The 19235-nt window shown below is 44.6% G+C and overlaps 1 protein-coding gene across 3 annotated transcripts in view; it reads left to right on the forward strand.

Annotated features, from left to right (window-relative positions):
- LOC128560859 (cyclic AMP-dependent transcription factor ATF-7) overlaps positions 1-19235 on the forward strand; it is a 118352-nt gene that overhangs the window by 81821 nt on the left and 17296 nt on the right. For all 3 annotated transcript variants that reach the window (XR_008373165.1, XM_053554399.1, XM_053554400.1), the window contains exons 5-9: positions 5815-5952; positions 12387-12544; positions 13726-13825; positions 14345-14458; positions 15072-15224. Coding sequence is in view for 2 of the 3 variants with exons in the window: in XM_053554399.1 (XP_053410374.1) it covers positions 5815-5952; positions 12387-12544; positions 13726-13825; positions 14345-14458; positions 15072-15224 (663 nt within the window). In the remaining variant the exon portion in view is untranslated. The remainder of the gene's footprint in view (positions 1-5814; positions 5953-12386; positions 12545-13725; positions 13826-14344; positions 14459-15071; positions 15225-19235) is intronic.

Consider the following 19235-nt stretch of genomic DNA (forward strand, 5'->3'; position numbering starts at 1 on the left):
TAAAGTGAAACTCTGCCTCTACAAAAAAAAAAAAAAAAAGTTTGAGGACCCTTAATTTAAAGCATATTCTTTTTTTATTATTTTTTTTTTTTTTATTTTTTTTTTGTAGAGACCGAGTCTCACTGTACCGCCCTCAGGTAGAGTGCCATGGCGTCACACGGCTCACAGCAACCTCTTAACTCTTGGGCTTACGCGATTTTCTTGCCTCAGCCTCCCGAGCAGCTGCAGCTGGGACTACAGGCGCCCGCCACAACGCCCGGCTATTTTTTGGTTGCAGTTTGGCCGGGGCTGGGTTTAAACCCGCCACCCTGGGCATATGGGGCTGGCGCCCTACTCACTGAGCCACAGGCGCCGCCCTTAAAGCATATTCTTAATGTCTTTCAAAGGAGATCAACCTGGGCCAAGAAAGGTGCCTCATGCCTGTAAGCCTAGCACACTGGGAAGGCAAGGAGGGTGAATTGCCTGAGCTCACAGATTTGAGACCAACCTGAGCCAGACTCAGACCTCATCTCTAATAATAGCCAGGTGTTGTGTTGGGTGCTTGTAGTCCCAGCTACTTGGGAGGCTGAGGCAAGAGATTGCTTAAGTCCAAGAGTTTGAGGTTGCTGTGAGCTATGACACTACAGCACTCTACCAAGGATGACAAAGTGAGACTCTGTCTCCAAAAAAAAGAGAGATTTAGCATAAACAAAACTGCAGTTTTTAAATACCTTAAGTTTTTTTTGTTTTTAGAGACAGAGTCTCACTTTGTCACCCTCGGTAGAGTGCTATGGCGTCACAGCTCACAGCAACCTCCAGCTCTTGGGCTTAGGCAATTCTCTTGCCTCAGCCTCCTGAGCAGCTAGGACTACAAGCGCCCGCCACAACGCCCGGCTATTTTTGTTGCAGTTTGGCCGGAATCAGGTTCAAACCTACCACCCTCGGTATATGGGGCTGGCGCCCTACTCACTGAGCCACAGGCACCCTCTGAAGTTTTTTTTTGTTTTTTATTTTTTGGGTTTTTTTTGTATAAAAGAAGGGTTAAATTCTCTATGGCCCAAAGGTAGAAGTAGAATGACTGGACAGAAGCTCTCACAAAGTGTGTTGAATTATATGTAGGCTGCTTAGTAGAGATATTGTTGAGAGGATTAAAATGTTGGAATCCTCCAGGTGTGATGGCTCAAACCTGTAATCCCAGCACTCCGGGAGGTAGAGGCCAATGGATCACCTGAGCTCATGGGTTGGCAACCACCCAGAGCCAGAGCGAGGCCCTGTCTCTAAAAAAATAACCAGGCGCTGTGGCAGGCGCCTATAGTCCCACCTACTCGGGAGGCGGGTGCCTGTAGTCTCAGCTACTTGAGAGGCTGAGGCAAGAGAATCGCTTAAGCCCAGGAGTTTGAGGTTGTGGTGAGCTGTGATGCCCTGGCACTCTACCAAGGGTGACAAAGTGAGACTCTGTCTCAAAAAAAGAAAAAAAAAATGTTGGAATCCCTTCTAATCCTGAGGTGCTGTGATTCTTATTTGAGCCTTTATATATTCCAGATTCCTGGAGAATCCCTTAGTTTGGTAGACCAGAGGAAATAGTTGAAGAAGCAGAATCAAAGAAAGATAGATCCCAAGGAATAAAAAGGTTTGGGTGGGAGGGTGGCGCCTGTGGCTTAAAGGAGTAGGGCACCGGCTCCATATGCCGGAGGTAATGGGTTCAAACCCAGCCCCAGCCAAAAACTGCAAAAAAAAAAAAAAAAGGATTTGGGGGGGGAAGAGAAAAATGGAAAGATCAGAGTTATCACTTTTCGGTCTTTTGGCTAAGATCAAGTGTGGAAAGATCAAAGTTTACTTTAGAATTCCAGGCCAGGCACAGTAGCTGATGCCTGCAATCCCAGCGCTTTGGGAAACTGAGGCAGGATAATCATTTGAGGCTGTGAGTTCAAGGCCATCCTCAGCAACATGATGAGAACCTATCTCTACAAAAATTTAAAACTTAGTTGAGCACGGAGGCTCACACCTGTAATCCCAGCATTTGGGAGGCCGAGGCAGGTGGATTGCCTGCGCTCACAGGTTTGAGACCAGCCTGAGCCAGAGCGAGACCATCCCTAAAAAAATAGCCAAGCATTGTGGTGGGGGCCTGTAGTCCCAGCTACTTAAGAGGCTGAGACAAGAGAATCGCTTAAGCCCACAAGTTTGAGGTTGCTATGAGCTGTGATGCCACTGCACTCTACTGAAGATGACATAGTGTGACTCTGTCTCAAAAAAAAAAAGAAAATTTAAAAATTAGCCAAGTGTGGTGGTGTATCCCTGTCATCCCACCTACTTGGAGTCTGAACCAGGAGAATTGCTAGAGCCCTGGAATTGGAAGTTACAGTGAGCTATGATCACACCACTGCACTATAGCCAGAGTGACAGAGCACAACCCTATCTCAAAAGAATTCTAAGTTATTAGCCACTACTTAAAATCAGGTCTATGTTCCTTATCTTCTGGAATCAAAAAAGATTCTAATATCTCTATTCCAAAACACACGTGTATTTACATATTTACCTCACAATTGCATGATGTAGTAAGGCATGAAACCCTGTCAGAATATAAAAAAGTTGGGACATAAGAAAACATGGAACTCTTTGTTTCTAAGAAAGAGATAGGTAAATTAAGATGATTACACATGATTTTTTTCCATCTAGCCTAAATTTTAAAGATGCAAGATAAAATATCCTTATCACTGGAGTTCTAGGTTCAATAGGTTTCTATGAGCTGCTTTTCACACTATCTTCCTCACACTAAAAGTGGTGAGACTCAGTGGCAGATATTTGCCATTCTACTTCCTTTTTTTTTTTGAGACAGAGTCTCACTTTGTCACCCTCCTGAGAGTGCCATGGCGTCACAGCTCATAGCAACCTCCAACTCCTGGGCTTAGGCGATTTCTCTTGCCTCAGCTTTCCAAGTAGCTGGGACCATAGACGTCCACTACAATGTCCAGCTATTTTTTTGTTGCAGGCATTGTCCCCGGTCTACTTTCTTTTTTTTTTTTTTGTAGAGACAGAGTCTCACTTTATGGCCCTCGGTAGAGTGCCGTGGCCTCACACAGCTCACAGCAACCTCCGACTCCTGGGCTTAAGCGATTCTCCTGCCTCAGCCTCCCGAGTAGCTGGGACTACAGGCGCCCACCACAACGCCCGGCTATTTTTTGGTTGCAGTTTGGCCGGGGCTGGGTTTGAACCCGCCACCCTCGGTATATGGGGCCGGCGCCTTACCGACTGAGCCACAGGCGCCGCCCCCCGTTCTACTTTCAAATGGAGGAACTAGCCACAGTCTTTCATCATTCTTATTCCTTTAGAGACTCAGGTCTCTCCTTTCTGAGTTTCCTCAACTTACATGGTACAATTTTACTTTACAGCTTCCCTACTTTACCTCCCCTGCTATTTCCTCCTCCCCAACCAGAGAATGAAAATTGTCAAATTGTTTCTACCAGGATGTGAGGGATCTTATACATGTACCAAAGTTGTTTTAGGCAAATTCAAGAAAATTAGCCTCCAGCTTGGTGCCCATAGCACAGTGGTTATGGCACTGGCCACATACACCCATGCTGGCAGGTTCAAACCCGGGCCAGCTAAACAACTGCAACCAAAAAATATCTGGGTATTGTGGCGGCCGCCTGTAGTTCCAGCTACTTGGGAGGCTGAGGCAAGAGAATCGCTTAAGCCCAAGAGTTTGAGGTTGCTGTGAGCTGTGACGCTACGGCACTCTACTGAGGGTGACATATTGACACTCTTTCTCCAAACAAAAAAAAGAAAGAAAATTAACCTCCTTTAAAAAGTTTTGAATCGGGTGGCGCCTGTGGCTCAAAGGAGTAGGGCGCCAACCCTATATGCTGAAGGTGGTGAGTTCAAACTCAGCCCCGGCCAAAAACTGCAAAAAAAAAAAAGTTTTGAATCATTCCACTGTCGTTTTAGTTTGGTTGACACTTCTGGGAGGCTTGTTCGTGGTTGATCAGCCCTTTCCCTCATTGGGTGTCCCTTGGTGTTTGTCCTTGCCTATACAGGGGTGGTATTTACCTCCCCCTCGTGAGAAGCACAGGCTCAGAGGAAGATTGTTTCCAGGAGCGTTTAATAAGCCTTAAACTTTCCTAAACCACAGCTTTTCTAGGAGATGCCCTTCTGCTTACCACCAGTGTCTGACTTCAGAGATCTTAGAACTAGCTAAATTGGGCCTGATATCTTAACAATGTGGAAAAAATGAGACAAATACAACCATCTTTCTTGTTGGTCACTCTTACCAGATTAGGGAGAAAGAACCATTCCCACCTTCTACTATGTAGAATCACCAGATTATCTTTAGTTTACTCAACTAGCTACCCTAAAAGGTTTCTAGGGATTAAGGTAGCAAGGGAACAGTTAGAAACAATCTCCTCTTTCACCAGGAAGCCTAGGACATGGGACGAATAGAACAAAGCATCTACTTTGTCATGAAACTGAACTGCAGTGCCAACCTTCCTGTCATGGTGCAATGTCAGAGCTGTTATCTCAGATAGTTTATTGTTCCCTGCAAGGCCATTTACAGCTCCATAGTTCTGTGAGGTGACTATACCACTGCCACAAAAGTATTCTCTTTATTTTCTCATTTTCTCCAATCTTACTCCAAAGATCAAGTTCTAATTTCTTTTTTTTTTTTTTGTAGAGACAGAGTCTCACTTTATCACCCTTGGTAGAGTGCCGTGGCGTCACACAGCTCACAGCAACCTCCAACTCCTAGGCTTAGGCGATTCTCTTGCCTCAGCCTCCCAAGTAGCTGGGATTACAGGCGCCCGCCACAACGCCCGGCTGTTTTTTTGTTGCAGTTTGGCCGGGGCCGGGTTTGAACCCACCACCCTCGGCATGTGGGGCCGGCGCCCTACCCGCTGAGCCACAGGCGCCGCCCAAGTTCTAATTTCTTTTTTTTTTTTTTTTTTTTTTTTTTTTTTGGAATTTTTTTTTTTTTATTGTTGGGGATTCATTGAGGGTACAATAAGCCAGTTACACTGATTGCAATTGCAAGTTCTAATTTCTTTCACTGATCAGATGATCAGCTTTTCCCTTCATTGTTACCCCAAAATCTTTTTTTTTTTTTATTATTTTGGCCGGGGCTAGGTTTGAACCCACCACCTCTGGCATATGGGACTGGCGCCCTACTCCTTGAGCCACAGGCGCCGCCCGTTACCCCAAAATCTTATTTGCCTGAAATTTCTAGCCTCCAGAACCAAATTTTGGCCTCAATGACTCCTCAACAATGGAAAAAAAAAAAAAAAAAGATTACCACCAACCATGATGAGTTCCCCAGAGAAGACCTTTCCTATCTTGTTTGCAATGCTGTAATAGCTGGTTTGTCTTCGTTTACTTTTGATAATTGGATGATCTAGTGATTCTGGTTGGCAGAGAAAGTGTTCATGGCTCTCCAGTGTCCAGCAGATTCAGGAGTTATTTTGCTTTCCTTGAAAAGATTATAAACATAATATTTGCATGGAATTAAATGACATCCTTTTTTTTTCAGGTTTTTATAAGTATTTGTTTACCACTAATGAAACAGATGTTATCAAAAAAAAAAAAAAAAGAAAGAAAGAAACAGATGTTATCTTCATTTTGTAGTTAGGGAAACAGAACCCCTGAGAAGATAAAATAATTTGGCCAGAGTTGTACATAAAACATGGGGCCCTCATTTCTTTGACTTGTAGTTCAGTGCTTCGACCAATGGCTGAACTTCTTACAAGCATATTCCCTAATCCTGTAACTATAAAGGTATAGATTCAAACTAAAGGAAATCCCCCTGGGGTTTCTGGAATTAAACTCTGTTCATTTCTTTTATAACAGGCTTCTGCTGGGCCCCTTGATATGTCTCTGCCTTCCACACCAGACATCAAAATCAAAGAAGAAGAGCCAGTGGAGGTAGACTCATCCCCAGCTGATAGCCCTGTCTCTAGCCCTTGTTCCCCACCACTGAAGGAGAAGGTAAAATTCCATATCAATAGTCATCCCAAATATTAATTGATTAAGTTTTGATTCATTAATTATATAAATCATGTGTGATATAGGAGGATTGATTGTATTTAAAGAAATGTTGGCTCAATCAGCTAAGGTGCCAGCCACATAACACCAGAGCTGGCGGGTTTGATCCAGCTGGGCCTGCCAAACAACAAAGACAACTACAACCAAAAAATAGCTGGGCGTTGTGGCGGGTGACTGTAGTCCCAGCTACTTGAGAGGCTGAGGTAAGAGAATCGCTTAAGTCCAGAAATTGGAGGTTGCTCTGAGCTGTGATGCCACGGCATTCTACCCAGGGCGACAGCTTGAGACTCTGTCTCAAAAAAAAAAAAAAAAGAGTCTTTGGGCGGTGCCTGAGGCTCAGTGGGTAGGGTGCCGGCCCCATATACCAAGGGTGGCAGGTTCAAACCCAGCCATGGCCAAACTGCAACAAAAAATAGCCAGGCGTTGTGGCAGGCACCTGTAGTCCCAGCTACTTGGGAGGCTGACGCAAGAGAATTGCCTAAGCTCAAGAGTTGGAGATTGCTGTAAGCTGTGATGCTATGTCACTCTACCAAGGGTGACAGGGTGAGACTCTGTCTCTAAAATTAAAAGAAAAAGAAAAGTTAGCTCGGAGCCTGTAGCTAAGCACCTAGGGTGCCAGCCACATGCACTGGAGCTGGCAGGTTCAAACCCAGCCCAGGCCTGCCAAACAACAATGACAATTACAACCCAAAAATATAGTCGGGCATTATAGCAGGTGCTTGTTATCCCAACTACTTGGGAGGTTGAGACTAGAGAATCATTTAAGCCCAAGAGTTGGAGGTTGCTGTGAGCTGCGACGCCATGACATTCTAGTGGCAACACAGTAAGACTCTTTCTCAAAAAAAAAGAAATGTTATTTATTTAGAAGATTTATATAAATTACACTTATTCTGTCTTCCAGTAATTCTATTCCTAAGTCTGTGTGGAAGAGAAATTAGTGCATAATAGCCAAAAAACCTAAAAGTATTCCAAATATTTGTCAAAAAAAGGATGAATAGGCCAGGAATGGTGCCTCACACCATAATCCTAGCACTCTGGGAGGCCAAAGCAGGTGGATTGCCTGAACTCAGGAGTTTGAGACCAGCCTGAGCAAGAGCAAGACCCTGTCTCTAAAAAATAGCCAGGCATTGTGGCAGCAGGCACCTGTAGTCCCAGCTACTTGGAAGGCTGAGGCAAGAGGATCACATGAGCCCAAGAGTTTGAAGTCCTTCTGATCTGTGATGCCACAGTACTCTACTGAGGGCAACAAAATGAGACTCTTATCTCAAAAAAAAAGGAAAAAAAAGATGAATAAATAAATTATATATTTCTAAAGTGGATTACTATACAGCATTATAGAAGAATGAACCAAAGATTGCACAGCAGTATGGGTGAATCTAACAAACATTATATTGAACAACAATGAAAAAAGATACAAAAGGGCCCAGCATGGTGGCTCACACCTGTAATCCTAGCACTCTGGGAGGCTAAGACTGGTGGATCACTTGAGCTCATGAGTTGAAGACCAGCCTGAGCAAGAGTAAGACCCCATCTCTATAGCCGGGCGTTGTGGCGGGCGCCTGTAGTCCCAGCTACTCGGGAGGCTTAGGCAAGAGAATCGCTTAAGCCCAGGAGTTGGAGGTTGCTGTGAGCTGTGTGAGGCCACGGCACTCTACCGAGGGCCATAAAGTGAGACTCTGTCTCTACAAAAAAAAAAAAAAAAAAAAAAAAGACCCCATCTCTACTAATAATAGAAAAAATACTAGCTGGGCATCGTGGTGGGCACCTGTAGTCCCAGCTACTCAAGAAGCTGAGGCAAGTGGATTGCTTCATCCCAAGACTTTGAAGTTGCTGTGAGCTGTGACATTACAGCACTCTACTGAGAGTAACAAAGTGAGACTGTCTCAAAAAAAAAAAAGTACATACTTATATGATTAAATTTACATGAGATTCACAAAGAGGTAAGACTATTTGATAATGATAGAACTCAAAATAATGTTTACCTCTTATAAAGAAAGGGTAGAGGCTCTGCATGGTGACTCACATCTATAATCCTAGCACTCTGGGAGGCCACAGTGGGAGGATCACTTGAGCTCAGGAGTTCAAGACCAGGCCTAAGCAAGAGTAAGACCCTGACTCTACTAAAAATAGAAAAATTAGCCAGAAGTTGTGGTAGTGCCTATAATCTCAGCTACATGGGAGGCTGAGGCAGAAGGATTGCCTGATCCCCACAGTTTGAGGTTGCTATGAGGTAGACTGATGCCATGGCACTCTAGTTTGGACAACAAAATGAGATTCTGTCTCAAAACAAACAAACAAAAAAAACTGAATTTTGGAAAGGGAATAGAAGAACTTTCTCAAGTGCTAGAAATGTTCTCTATCCTGATTTTACATATGTAAAAGGTCATTTCATTGTTATAACTTTAGATTAATGAATTTACTATATGTATGTGATATTTTAGTTACTAAGTGAAAAAGAAAAATTCAATTCCAGTGTTTGGCACACCTCTTGGGGGAGAAACACATTTATAAGAGGAACTTTGCCTGACAAATGCAATTAGTATAACCTGGATCTTTGTACCCTCAATGAATCCCCACCAATAAAAAAAAAAACTTCAATTCATAAACTTAACATTTAACAATTCAGAAAAAAAACCTTCCCAAAGGTAAATGACTCAAATGGACTATATAATAAGATTCTGCCTATTACTGTTTTTTTCTTTTTTTTTTTTTTTTTGTGTGGTTTTTGGCTGGGGCTGGGTTTGAACCCACCACCTCTGGCATATGGGACCGGTGCCCTACTCCTTGAGCCACAGGTGCCGCCATTTTTTTTTTTTCTTTTTTGAGACAGTTTCACTTTGTCGCCCTTGGTAGAGTGCTATGGCATCATAGCTCACAGCAACCTCAGACTCTTGGGCTTAAGCAATTGTCTTCCCTCAGCCTCCCAAGTAGCTGGGACTACACCCGGCTATTTCTTTTTGTTGTTGTTTTAATTGTCATTGTTGTTTAGCAGGCTCAGGCCAGGTTCGAACCCTCCAGCCCTGGTGTATGTGGTCGGCGCCCTGACCACTGAGATACAGGCACCAAGCTTGCTGTGAGCTGCACTCTAGCTGGGGCAACAGAATAAGACTCTGTCTATTTTTTTGTTGTTATTGTTGACACAGTCTATGTCACCCTCTGTAGAAAGCTGTTGCGTCACAGCTCACAGCAATCTCAAACTCTTGGACTTAAGAGATTCTTCCCGCCTCAGCCTCCCAAGTAGCTGGGACTACAGGTACTATTCTGGCTATTTTTGTTGTTGTTGTAGTTGTCATTGTTGTTCAGCAAACTGGGGCGAGGTTTGAACCCACCAGCCCCAGTGTATGTGACTGGCACCCTAGCCGCTCAGCTACAGGCACTGACTAAAACTCTGTCTTAGGCTCAGCACCCATAGCACAGTGGTTACAGCACCAGCCATATACACCAGGGTAGCAAGTTCAAAACCAACCCAGGGCAGCTAAACAACTGCAACAAAAAAGTAGCTGGGCATTGTGGCAGGCACCTGTAATCCCAGCTACTTGGGAGGCTGAGGCAAGAGAATCGCTTAAGCCCAGGAGTTGGAGGTTGTTGTGAGCTGTGACACCACGGCATTCTACCAAGAGCAAAGTAGTAAGACTCCGTCTCAAAAAAAAAAAGAAAAGAAAAGAAAGACTCTGTCTTAAAAAAAAAAAAAATTACCAGAACCTCAGAGGCTAGGCACAGTGCCTCACACCCGTAAGGCCAGCATTTTTGGAGGCCAAGACAGGAGGATCAATTGAGGCCAGGAATTTGAGACCAGCCTAGGCAATGTAGTGAGACCCCTGTCTCTATAAAAAAAATTTTTTTAGGACGGCGCCTATGGCTCAGTGAGCAGGGTACTGGTCCCATATACCAAGGGTGGTGGGTTCAAACCTGCCCCTGGCCAAACTACAACAAAAAATAGCCAGGCATTGTGGCAGGTGCCTGTGGTCCCACCTACTCAGGAGGCTGAAGCCAGAGAATCGCCTAAGCCCAGGAGTTGGAGGTTGCTATGAGCTGTGATGCAACGGCACTCTACTGAGGGTGATAAAGTGACACTCTTGTCTCTTAAAAAAAAATTTTTTTTTTTTTTTTTTTAATTAGCCAGGTGTGGTGATGCATACCTATAGTTTCAGGTGCTCTTGAGGCTGAGGTGGGAGGATCACTTGAGCACAGGACTTTGAGGCTGCAGTGAGCTATAATCATACCACAGTACTCTAGTCTGAGTCATAGAGCAAGACCATGTATCAGAAAAAAAAAAAAAAGAGGCGGGGGCAAGACATGATAGCAAGAGGGACTTTACCTAACAATTGCAATCAGTGTAACCTGGCTTATTGTACCCTCAATGAATCCCCAACAATAAAAAAAAAAAAAAGAAAAAAAAAGAGGCTCGGCACCTGTAGCTCAAGTGGCTAAGGCGCCTGCCATATACACCTGAGCTGAAAGGTTCAAATCCAGCTGGGGCCCACCCAACAATGATGGCTGCAACCAAAAAATAGCCAGGCATTTTGGCAGGCTCCTGTATCCCAGCTACTTGGGAGGTGGAGGCAGGAGAATCGCTTAAGCCCAGGAGTTAGAGGTTGCTGTGAGCTGTGATGCCATGGCACTCTACCCAGGGCAAAAACTTGAGACTCTGTCTCAAAAAAAGAAAAACAGGCTTGGCATCTGTAGCTCAGCAGCTAGGGGGCCAGCCACATACACCAAAGCTGGCAGGTTCGAACCCAACCTAGGCCTGCCAACCAACAATGACAACTACACCAAAAAAAAAAAATAGCTGAGTGTGTGGCAGGCACCCATAGTCCCAGCTACTTGGGAGGCTGAGGCAAGAGAATTGCTTAAGCCCAAGAGTTTGAGGTTGCTGTGAGCAGTAACGCTATAGCACTCTACCAAGGGCAACATGGTAAGACTCTGTCTCAAAAAAAAAAAAAGAAAGAAAGGAAAACATAATGTGACCTTAGAAGCTCCCTCATGGCTCCTCTTAGTCTCGATTATTCTACCAGTGGTCATTAATTTTATTATCTACTGTGGATAGAGCATCTATACCTCACTTAACTTCTCTCCAAGTTTGGCTTGATAACTTCTCAAATCTACCTTCTCCATTCACACACAGCCATCTTACCCCTTTCCCTTTCATCTACAACCAAGTGCTAGAGATTATCTGGAGATACTTTCTTTTTTTTTGTGGGTTTTGGCCGGGGCTGGGTTTGAACCTGCCACCTCTGGCATATGGGACCAGCACCCTACTCCTTGAGCCACAGGCGCCGCCCTATCTGGAGATACTTTCAAGGTCAGTATGACCATTGGCAGTCAAAGATCCTAACACAATAAGAAGCAGTTTTATTACAGTACAATTATCATTCTGTAGCCCTTCTTTAAGGGTCTGTAGGAGATTTGGGTTGATTCATCACCAGTATACTTGCCTTTTCTCATCCAAGGTCAGAGGACACTGGGCATCAAGTTTAGAATTGAGAGTATCTGGGCGGTGCCTGTGGCTCAGTGAGTAGGGCGCTGGCCCCATATGCCGAGGGCGGCGGGTTCAAACCCAGCCCCGGCCAAACTGCAACAACAAAAAAACAAAAAAATAGCCGGCGTTGTGGCGGGCACCTGTAGTCCCAGCTGCTCGGGAGGCTGAGGCAAGAGAATCACGTAAACCCAAGAGTTAGAGGTTGCTGTGAGCCGTGTGACGCTACGTCACCCTACCTGAGGGCGGTACAGTGAGACTCTGTCTCTACAAAAAAAAAATAAAAAAAAAAACATAATAAATAAATAGAATTGAGAGTATCTGAATTGTGAAAAATTATGACAATTCCTATTATTTATATGGCACTACAGTGCTTCAGAGATTGCAAGTGATTTTCTAAGTGTCATCTAATATATATAGCCATCATCCCTAAAAAAGGTAGATAGCCAAGAGATCTTTTGTTTTTTTGTTTTGAGACAGAGTCTTGCTTTGTCACCCTCGGTAGAGTGCTATGGTGTCATAGCTCACAACAACTTCCAACTCAAGTGATTCTCTTGCCTCAGCCTCCCAAGTAAGAGACTACAGGTGCCCACCACAGTGTCCGGCTATTTTTTAGAGATAGGGTCTCGCTCCGGCTCAGCTGGTCTCAAACTTGTGAACTCAGGCAATCTACCTACCTCAGCACCTGTCCCAGCCAAGAGATCTTAATTTTAACTCAGCATTCCTACTGAATGAGTGAGTGAGGTATGGATCTCTGATCACGATAGATAGAATTAAGTCATACTCTGTATAAGTGACTCAAATACTCTTTATAGTAAATTCATACTAGGTTTTACTGACTATATATTTCCCTGTAGTACCCCATAAAGCATTCTGTGATCTGTTTGTCTCTTCTTCCCAGGAGGTTGCCCCAAAGCCTGTTGTAATTTCTACTCCCACACCCACCATTGTACGTCCTGGCTCCCTGCCTCTCCACTTGGGGTATGATTCACTTCATCCAACCCTTCCCTCCCCAACCTCCGTCATCACACAGGCTCCACCATCCAACAGGCAAATGGGGTAAGTAAAGAGAGCATGGAGAATAGTGAAGGCTGCATCTCTTTCCTACTTTGTGAAATTACTTGATAAGATAGGGATTATTGGCTCAGCGCCCCGTAGCTCAGTGTTTAGGATGCCAGCCACATACACCAGGGCTGGTAGGTTCGAACCTAGGAAGTTCATCACAGTGGTGGAGTCCACACTCCTCTAGAAGTCTGCTGGGGCATTACTGAATTCAAGACTGAAACCCATTTTCTTTTTCTTTTCTTTTTTTGAAACAGAGTCTTAAGCTGTTGCCCTGGGTAAAATTTTTGTATTTTTAGTAGAGACGAGGTCTCACTTTTGCTCAGGTTGGTCTCAAACTCGTGAGCTCAAGCAGTCCACCCACTTCAGCCTCCTGAGTGCTAGGATTACAGGCATTAAATCGTTTTTTTTTAAGTTTAGTGATCCTCTCAGTCCTAGTTAGGGCCCTTGGTCCTTGCTAGCCCTAATTTTGTTTGTCTGTTTCTTTTTACTCCTGTCATGGCCCATAAAAGATTTCCTAATGGGATGACATAAGAACTCGTCCCCAAGTACCAGTGCATTAGAGATAGTTGTCAGAATTCATCTCCCTAGAGCTTATTGTTCTCTCAACCCACTAGGAAAAATAGAAAAAGGCCAGCTTATTTTTTGTGTAGCCTAGAGCAAAACACAAAAAAGAACAAGAGAAACTTATTCAAATTTGGCCATCATATGACATCATTCAGTTTTGCAAAGCAACTTTGATCCAACTCTGCCTTGCCTAAGGCAAGACAATTTATATAATACATGCCAGTGGTTGGGTTGTTTATTTAATTGTTCTGCACCTTTAATAGGATTAGCTTCCTACCATTTGAGTTTGCTTAATTTGCAAGGCATAAAGAGTTTGTCATTTCTTTCCATCTGTGCAGTAAATTAAGTAGTGTTCCCTGCTTTTGCCATCCTTATAAGGGTGTCAAGATTTTGCAATGCTGGTCTATACTTCCCCTTACTAGAGAAGACTAGAAATTCTGCTATAATTATAGAAGAAAGATCTATGCAGCTTTGGCTGGGGCCAGGCTTGAACCCACAACCCCTGGTATATGGGGCCAGCACCCTATTCCTTGAGCACAGGCGCCACCTGTGAAGAAAGGTCTATGAACAAAAGGTCGATATTATGAGATTTTACTTCCTGTCTCTTCTAGGTCTCCCACCGGCTCCCTCCCCCTTGTCATGCATCTTGCTAATGGACAGACAATGCCTGTGCTGCCAGGGCCTCCGGTACAGATGCCTTCTGTTATATCGGTGAGCTCTGTAGTTGGGGCAGCCAACCCTACCGTGACAGTAATCCCTCCCTCCCACCTGAATGATCATAAACACACATGAGCCCAGGAAATGTGGTTGGTATTAGTTGAGCATGGCAGCCTGCCCAAACTCCACACTAACCTCTGCCAATCCAGCACTATGGAATACTAGACAAAGACTCATCTGCACAATTGGCTACAGGTCTAGGAATTGATCTTGCCAGCTCCAATGATTGGTCGATTTCACTTGGCACACAGCACCTCCCAGATTGCTCATCACTTTCCTCAAGGCCCCAGCCTTTCCCATAGAAATTGTCCCAGCACTCGAAGATTAGATTCCCTACCCTGTGGTGCTCCATTGGGAACTGTAGCTCCCAGGCTATCCCTGTGTGCCCTATGGGTGGGTTGCATAGAACAGGCCCTGACATGCCAATATCAAAAGCATTTCATTTTGGGAAAAGTGTTATCCCCCTGATAGTATTATGTCCTCTTCTGGTTTTTCTTTCTTCTCTTGATCCAGCTGGCCAGACCTGTGTCCATGGTGCCCAACATTCCTGGTATCCCTGGCCCACCAGTTAACAGCAGTGGTTCCATTTCTCCCTCTGGCCACCCTATACCATCAGAAGCCAAGATGGTGAGTACATCCCAGCCTGGGGCAATGTTGGCTTTTCTGAAATAAGTGGTATCAGCCTAGGTTTTTCAAGTGAGCCAAGCAGAGGAACCTTCTGGGGCTTTCAAAACTATGCACATCCTGCTGTGGGGTCTGGAAAAGAAAAGACCCTGATTCATGACTCTCATCTCCTCTCTCCACCTTTAAAGCCTGGTACATAGACCAGGGCAGTGAAAAGAAGCAGCACAGATTGTTTGGAATGGAATGCTTGCTGTTTTAGTTCCAGAGTGACAGATGGAGGGTTGGTGAGTGGGCAGGGGAGCTGGCCAAGAGGTGAATAGCTGTATAACCAGCCTCTGGCCTGGTTCCAAGAGAGAGCTTTCATCTGGACTCTTGCTTGAACAACTCCCACCCCCAACTGTGCCCAGGATGATATCCAGGGAACAGGGTAGGATTTTAGGGATCCAGGTGTACATTTTCTCTCCCTGTCATTTTCTTTTAATTCCTCTGTTAAGGGAAAATTGGAGTGGGAATTTCAGCTATTTGTAAGGTCAATAATAAAATAATAAAATTTAAGCCCACTCTTCTCATCTTTGACAGAATATTACCTTTGACAAGTTTTTTTCTTTCCTCACAGAGGCTAAAAGCCACCCTAACCCACCAAGTCTCCTCAATTAATGGTGGTTGTGGAATGGTGGTGGGTACTGCCAGCACTATGGTGACAGCCCGACCAGAGCAGAGCCAGATCCTCATCCAGCACCCTGACGCACCTTCCCCTGCACAGCCACAGGTCAGGTGGACCCTTGGATGGGGGAACCAGTTATGTCACCTTCACTCTTTGTGTCATATCTGTTTTACAAAGAGCAGAACATTAAAGAAGAATGGATTTCAGGTTTCTGGATATCTTCCTGCCACTTGGTTCTTGTTGACAGTATGACTAAAGCAAGATGCACCATTCTTTATCTACCCTTTTGTTAGGCTTATATACAAATGGACTGAATAATTCAGAACTTTTCCAGAGGAGGTTTCAGTTTTGTTTTGTTTTTGGTAGAGACGGAGTCTCACATTATCACCCTCGGTAGAGTGCTGTGGCATCACACAGCTCACAGCAACCTCCAACTCCTGGGCTTACGCGATTCTCTTGCCTCAGCCTCCCAGTAGCTGGGACTACAGGTGCCCGCCACAACGCCTGGCTATTTTTTTGTTGTTGCAATTTGGCCGGGGTCGGATTTAAACTCACCACTCTCGGGGTATATGGGTCTGGCGCCCTACCCACTGAGCCACAGGCGCCACTCATTAGGTTTCAGTTTTTGTTTTATTTTTCCGTATGCATAATAGTTTAATGTATCTGCAGGATCCTCTAAAATTTCACAGAACCTCACTTCAAGTACATTATCTACTAAATAAAAGAGGTTTCCCATCCATTAAGTCTTACTAAAAAATAATAACTTACCTGATTAAACTTCTCAACAAAAAGCAGATGATAACAGTATGTTAATAAAATGTGTTTAAATTTTTTTTAAAAACATGAAATAAATAAATAGATAAGGCTGGACACAGTGGCTCACATTTATAATTCCAGCACTCTGGGAGGCCTAGGCAGATGAACAGCTGAGCAAGAGAGAGACCCCATCTCTAAAAATAGCCAGGGCGGTGCCTGTGGCTCAGTCAGTAAGGCGCCAGCCCCATATACCGAGGGTGGCGGGTTCAAACCCGGCCCCAGCTGACCTGCAACCAAAAAATAGCCAGGCGTTGTGGCGGGAGCCTGTAGTCCCAGCTGCTCGGGAGGCTGAGGCAAGAGAATCGCTTAAGCCCAGGAGCTGGAGGTTGCTGTGAGCTGTGTGAGGCCATGGCACTCTACCTAGGGCCATAAAGTGAGACTCTGTCTCTACAAATAAATAAATAAAAATAGCCAGGCTTTGTGATGGGTACCTGTACTCCCAGCTACTTGGGAGGCTGAGTGCAAGAGAATCACCTGAGCCCAAGTTTGAAGTTGCTGTGAGATATGACGCCAGGACACTCTACTGAGGGTGACAAAGTAAGACTCTGTCTCAAAAAAAAGATAAAATGTGATGTAAAAGGACGGCACATGGGGTTCAATGGGTAGGACACCAGCCCCATATACCGAGGGTGGCAGTTTCAAACCCAGCCCTGGCCAAACTGCAACAAAAAATAGCCTGGTGTTGTGGCGGGCACCTATAGTCCCAGCTACTTGGGAGGCTGAGGCAAGAGAATCACCTAAGCCCGGGCATTGGAGGTTGCTGTGAGCTGAGACTCCACGGCACTCTATCAGGAGCGATAAAATCGAACTCTGTCTCTACCAAAAAAAAAAAAATGATATAAAATATTAAGATGGCTTGGTAAAAAAAAAAGAAAGAAAGAAAGAAAGAAAAACCTTCTCATTATCAATTTAATCCCTTTTTATAAAAGAAAAATTAAAATCCTTAAAAAGTCAAAGCTATCCCACTTAATTACCCAGTTCTCTTCTCAAGGAGGTCTCAGTTTTAATAGAATTCTTTAGAACTGAATAGTCCTCAATTTTTATATCATTTGCACTGGACAGGTGACAACACCTGAGATTGGTTTCTAGAGTTAGATTCTTTGCCCAGCCTCTTTTCCTGATGTCACCACCTGCTTCGTTGGTTACCACCACATGTCCAAACATTTCATGGCCATATGCTGTCTTAAAACCTGGCCAAAATAAAAGCTTTCATTTGAGTTTTCTTGTTGGAAGCTCAGCCTATCTCACCCTCCTATAACCCCATCAAAGCCAGTCCCCAATCTTTTTGGCACCAGGGACTGGTGAAAGACAATTTTTCCACAGACAGAGGAGCAGGGGTGGAGGGGTGTCTGGGATGATTTGTGCATATTACATCTCGACCTCAGATCATTAAGCATTAGATATGCATAAGGAAAGAGCAACCTAGATCCCTTGCATGTGCAGTTTACAGTAGGGTTCCTGCTCCTGTGAGAGTCTAATCCCTCAGCTGATCAGACAGGAGAGGAAGCTCAGGTGGTGATGCAAGCAATGGGGAGCAGTTGTAGAAACAGATGAAGCTTCACTTGCTTGCCCACAGATCACTTTCTGGGGGATGGGGACTGCAAGTATAAAGCCTTGCCTGAATTGTGCTGCTTTCTGTCTTAGGAAAATAGCATGGCATCCTTTTAGTCACCACGGATTCCTTTCCTTCTCGTGTTTGTTTGTTTGTTTTTACAGTTTTGGGCCGGGGCTGGGTTTGAACCCACCACCTCTGGTATATGGATGGGGCCGGCACCCTACTCCTTGAGCCACAGGTGCCACCCTTCCTTTCCTTCTCATTCTTCAGTTTTTCATTTCTTTCTCTTAGCCTATTCTCTCATCCACATGCCCTACATGAGTTACTGAATTGCCTGTGAAGGAATAGGCACCTGTCCTTTCCTTTTCCCCAATCCTCCTTCTAAAGTACTGAACTTTACATTCTCTCCAATGAGCTCAGGACAAAGAGGAAGGTGGAATTTGCCGGAGAATGATGTAAATTTCCCAAAGAAAACATTTTCCCTTAGTACAATAAGAAGCAATGTCCTGGCTCAGCGCCTGAGGCTCAAGCAGCTAAGGCGCCAGCCACATACACCTGAGCTGGTGGATTCGAATCCAGCCCAAGCCAGCCAAACAACAATGACGGCTGCAACCAAAAAAATAGCGGGGCGTTGTGGCAGGTGCCTCTAGTCCCAACTAGAGGGGACTAGAGGGAGGCTGAGGCGAGAGAATCACTTAAGCCCAAGAGTTTGAGCTCAAGTTGCTGTGAGCTGTGATGCTACAGCACTCTACCAAGGGCAACAAAGTGAGAGTCTGCCTCAAAAAAAAAAAAAAAAAAGAGGAAAAGCAATGTCTCAGAACCTCTAGTTCATTAAATTGAGTTTCAAATTTCCCCGTTCTGGCTCGGCACCTGTAGCTCAAGCAGCTAAGGTGCCAGCCACATACACCTGAGCTGGCAGGTTCGAATCCAGCCCAGGCTGCCAAACAATAATGACGGCTGCAACCAAAAATTAGCCAGGCGTTGTGGCAGGTGCCTGTAATCCCAGCTACTTGGGAGGCGGAGGCAGGAGAATCACTTGAGTCCTGGAGTTGGACGTTGCTGTGAGCTATGCTGCCACGGCACTCTACCCAGGGTGATAGCTTGAGGCTCTATCTCAAAAAGAAAAAAAAAAAAATTTCCCCTTCCTTTTCTTTAGCTCCAGAGAGATAATATTAGTCTCAATAAATAAAGTCATCGCTTAATTATCTATTAATGGAGAACATAATTCAATAGGGCCTGGAATGGAGTACAATTTTTTTTTATTGCAGTTTAATATAAGGGTACAGATGATTAGGTAGGTTACATTGTTTGCATTTGTTAGAGTCCAAGTTGTAGTTGTGTCCTTTAACTAGTAGGCTGCCATATACTGTTACATTGTGCCTGTTAGTTGAGAGCACACCAATTCCCCTTTCTCCTGCCTCCTCCCCTCTGACTTGAATTTAATTGTATTTCTCGTCTCTTTTTTTTTTTTTTTTTTTGAGACAGAGTCTCACTTTGTCACCCTTGGTAGAGTGCCTTGGCATCATAGCTCATAGCAACCTCAGAACCTTGGACTAAAGCGATTCTCTTGCCTCAGCCTCCCTAATAGCTGGGACTACAGGCTCCTGCCACAATGCCCAGCTATTTTTGTTTTGGGTTGTTTTTGTTGTTGTTGTTGTTGTTGTTGTTTTGTAGAGACAGAGTCTCACTGTACCGCCCTCGGGTAGAGTGCCGTGGCTTTAGGACTTTGTGATTCGGGCTATTCT

This window comes from Nycticebus coucang, chromosome 12 (genome assembly GCF_027406575.1).
Source record: "Nycticebus coucang isolate mNycCou1 chromosome 12, mNycCou1.pri, whole genome shotgun sequence".
NCBI classification, from domain to species: domain Eukaryota; kingdom Metazoa; phylum Chordata; class Mammalia; order Primates; family Lorisidae; genus Nycticebus; species Nycticebus coucang.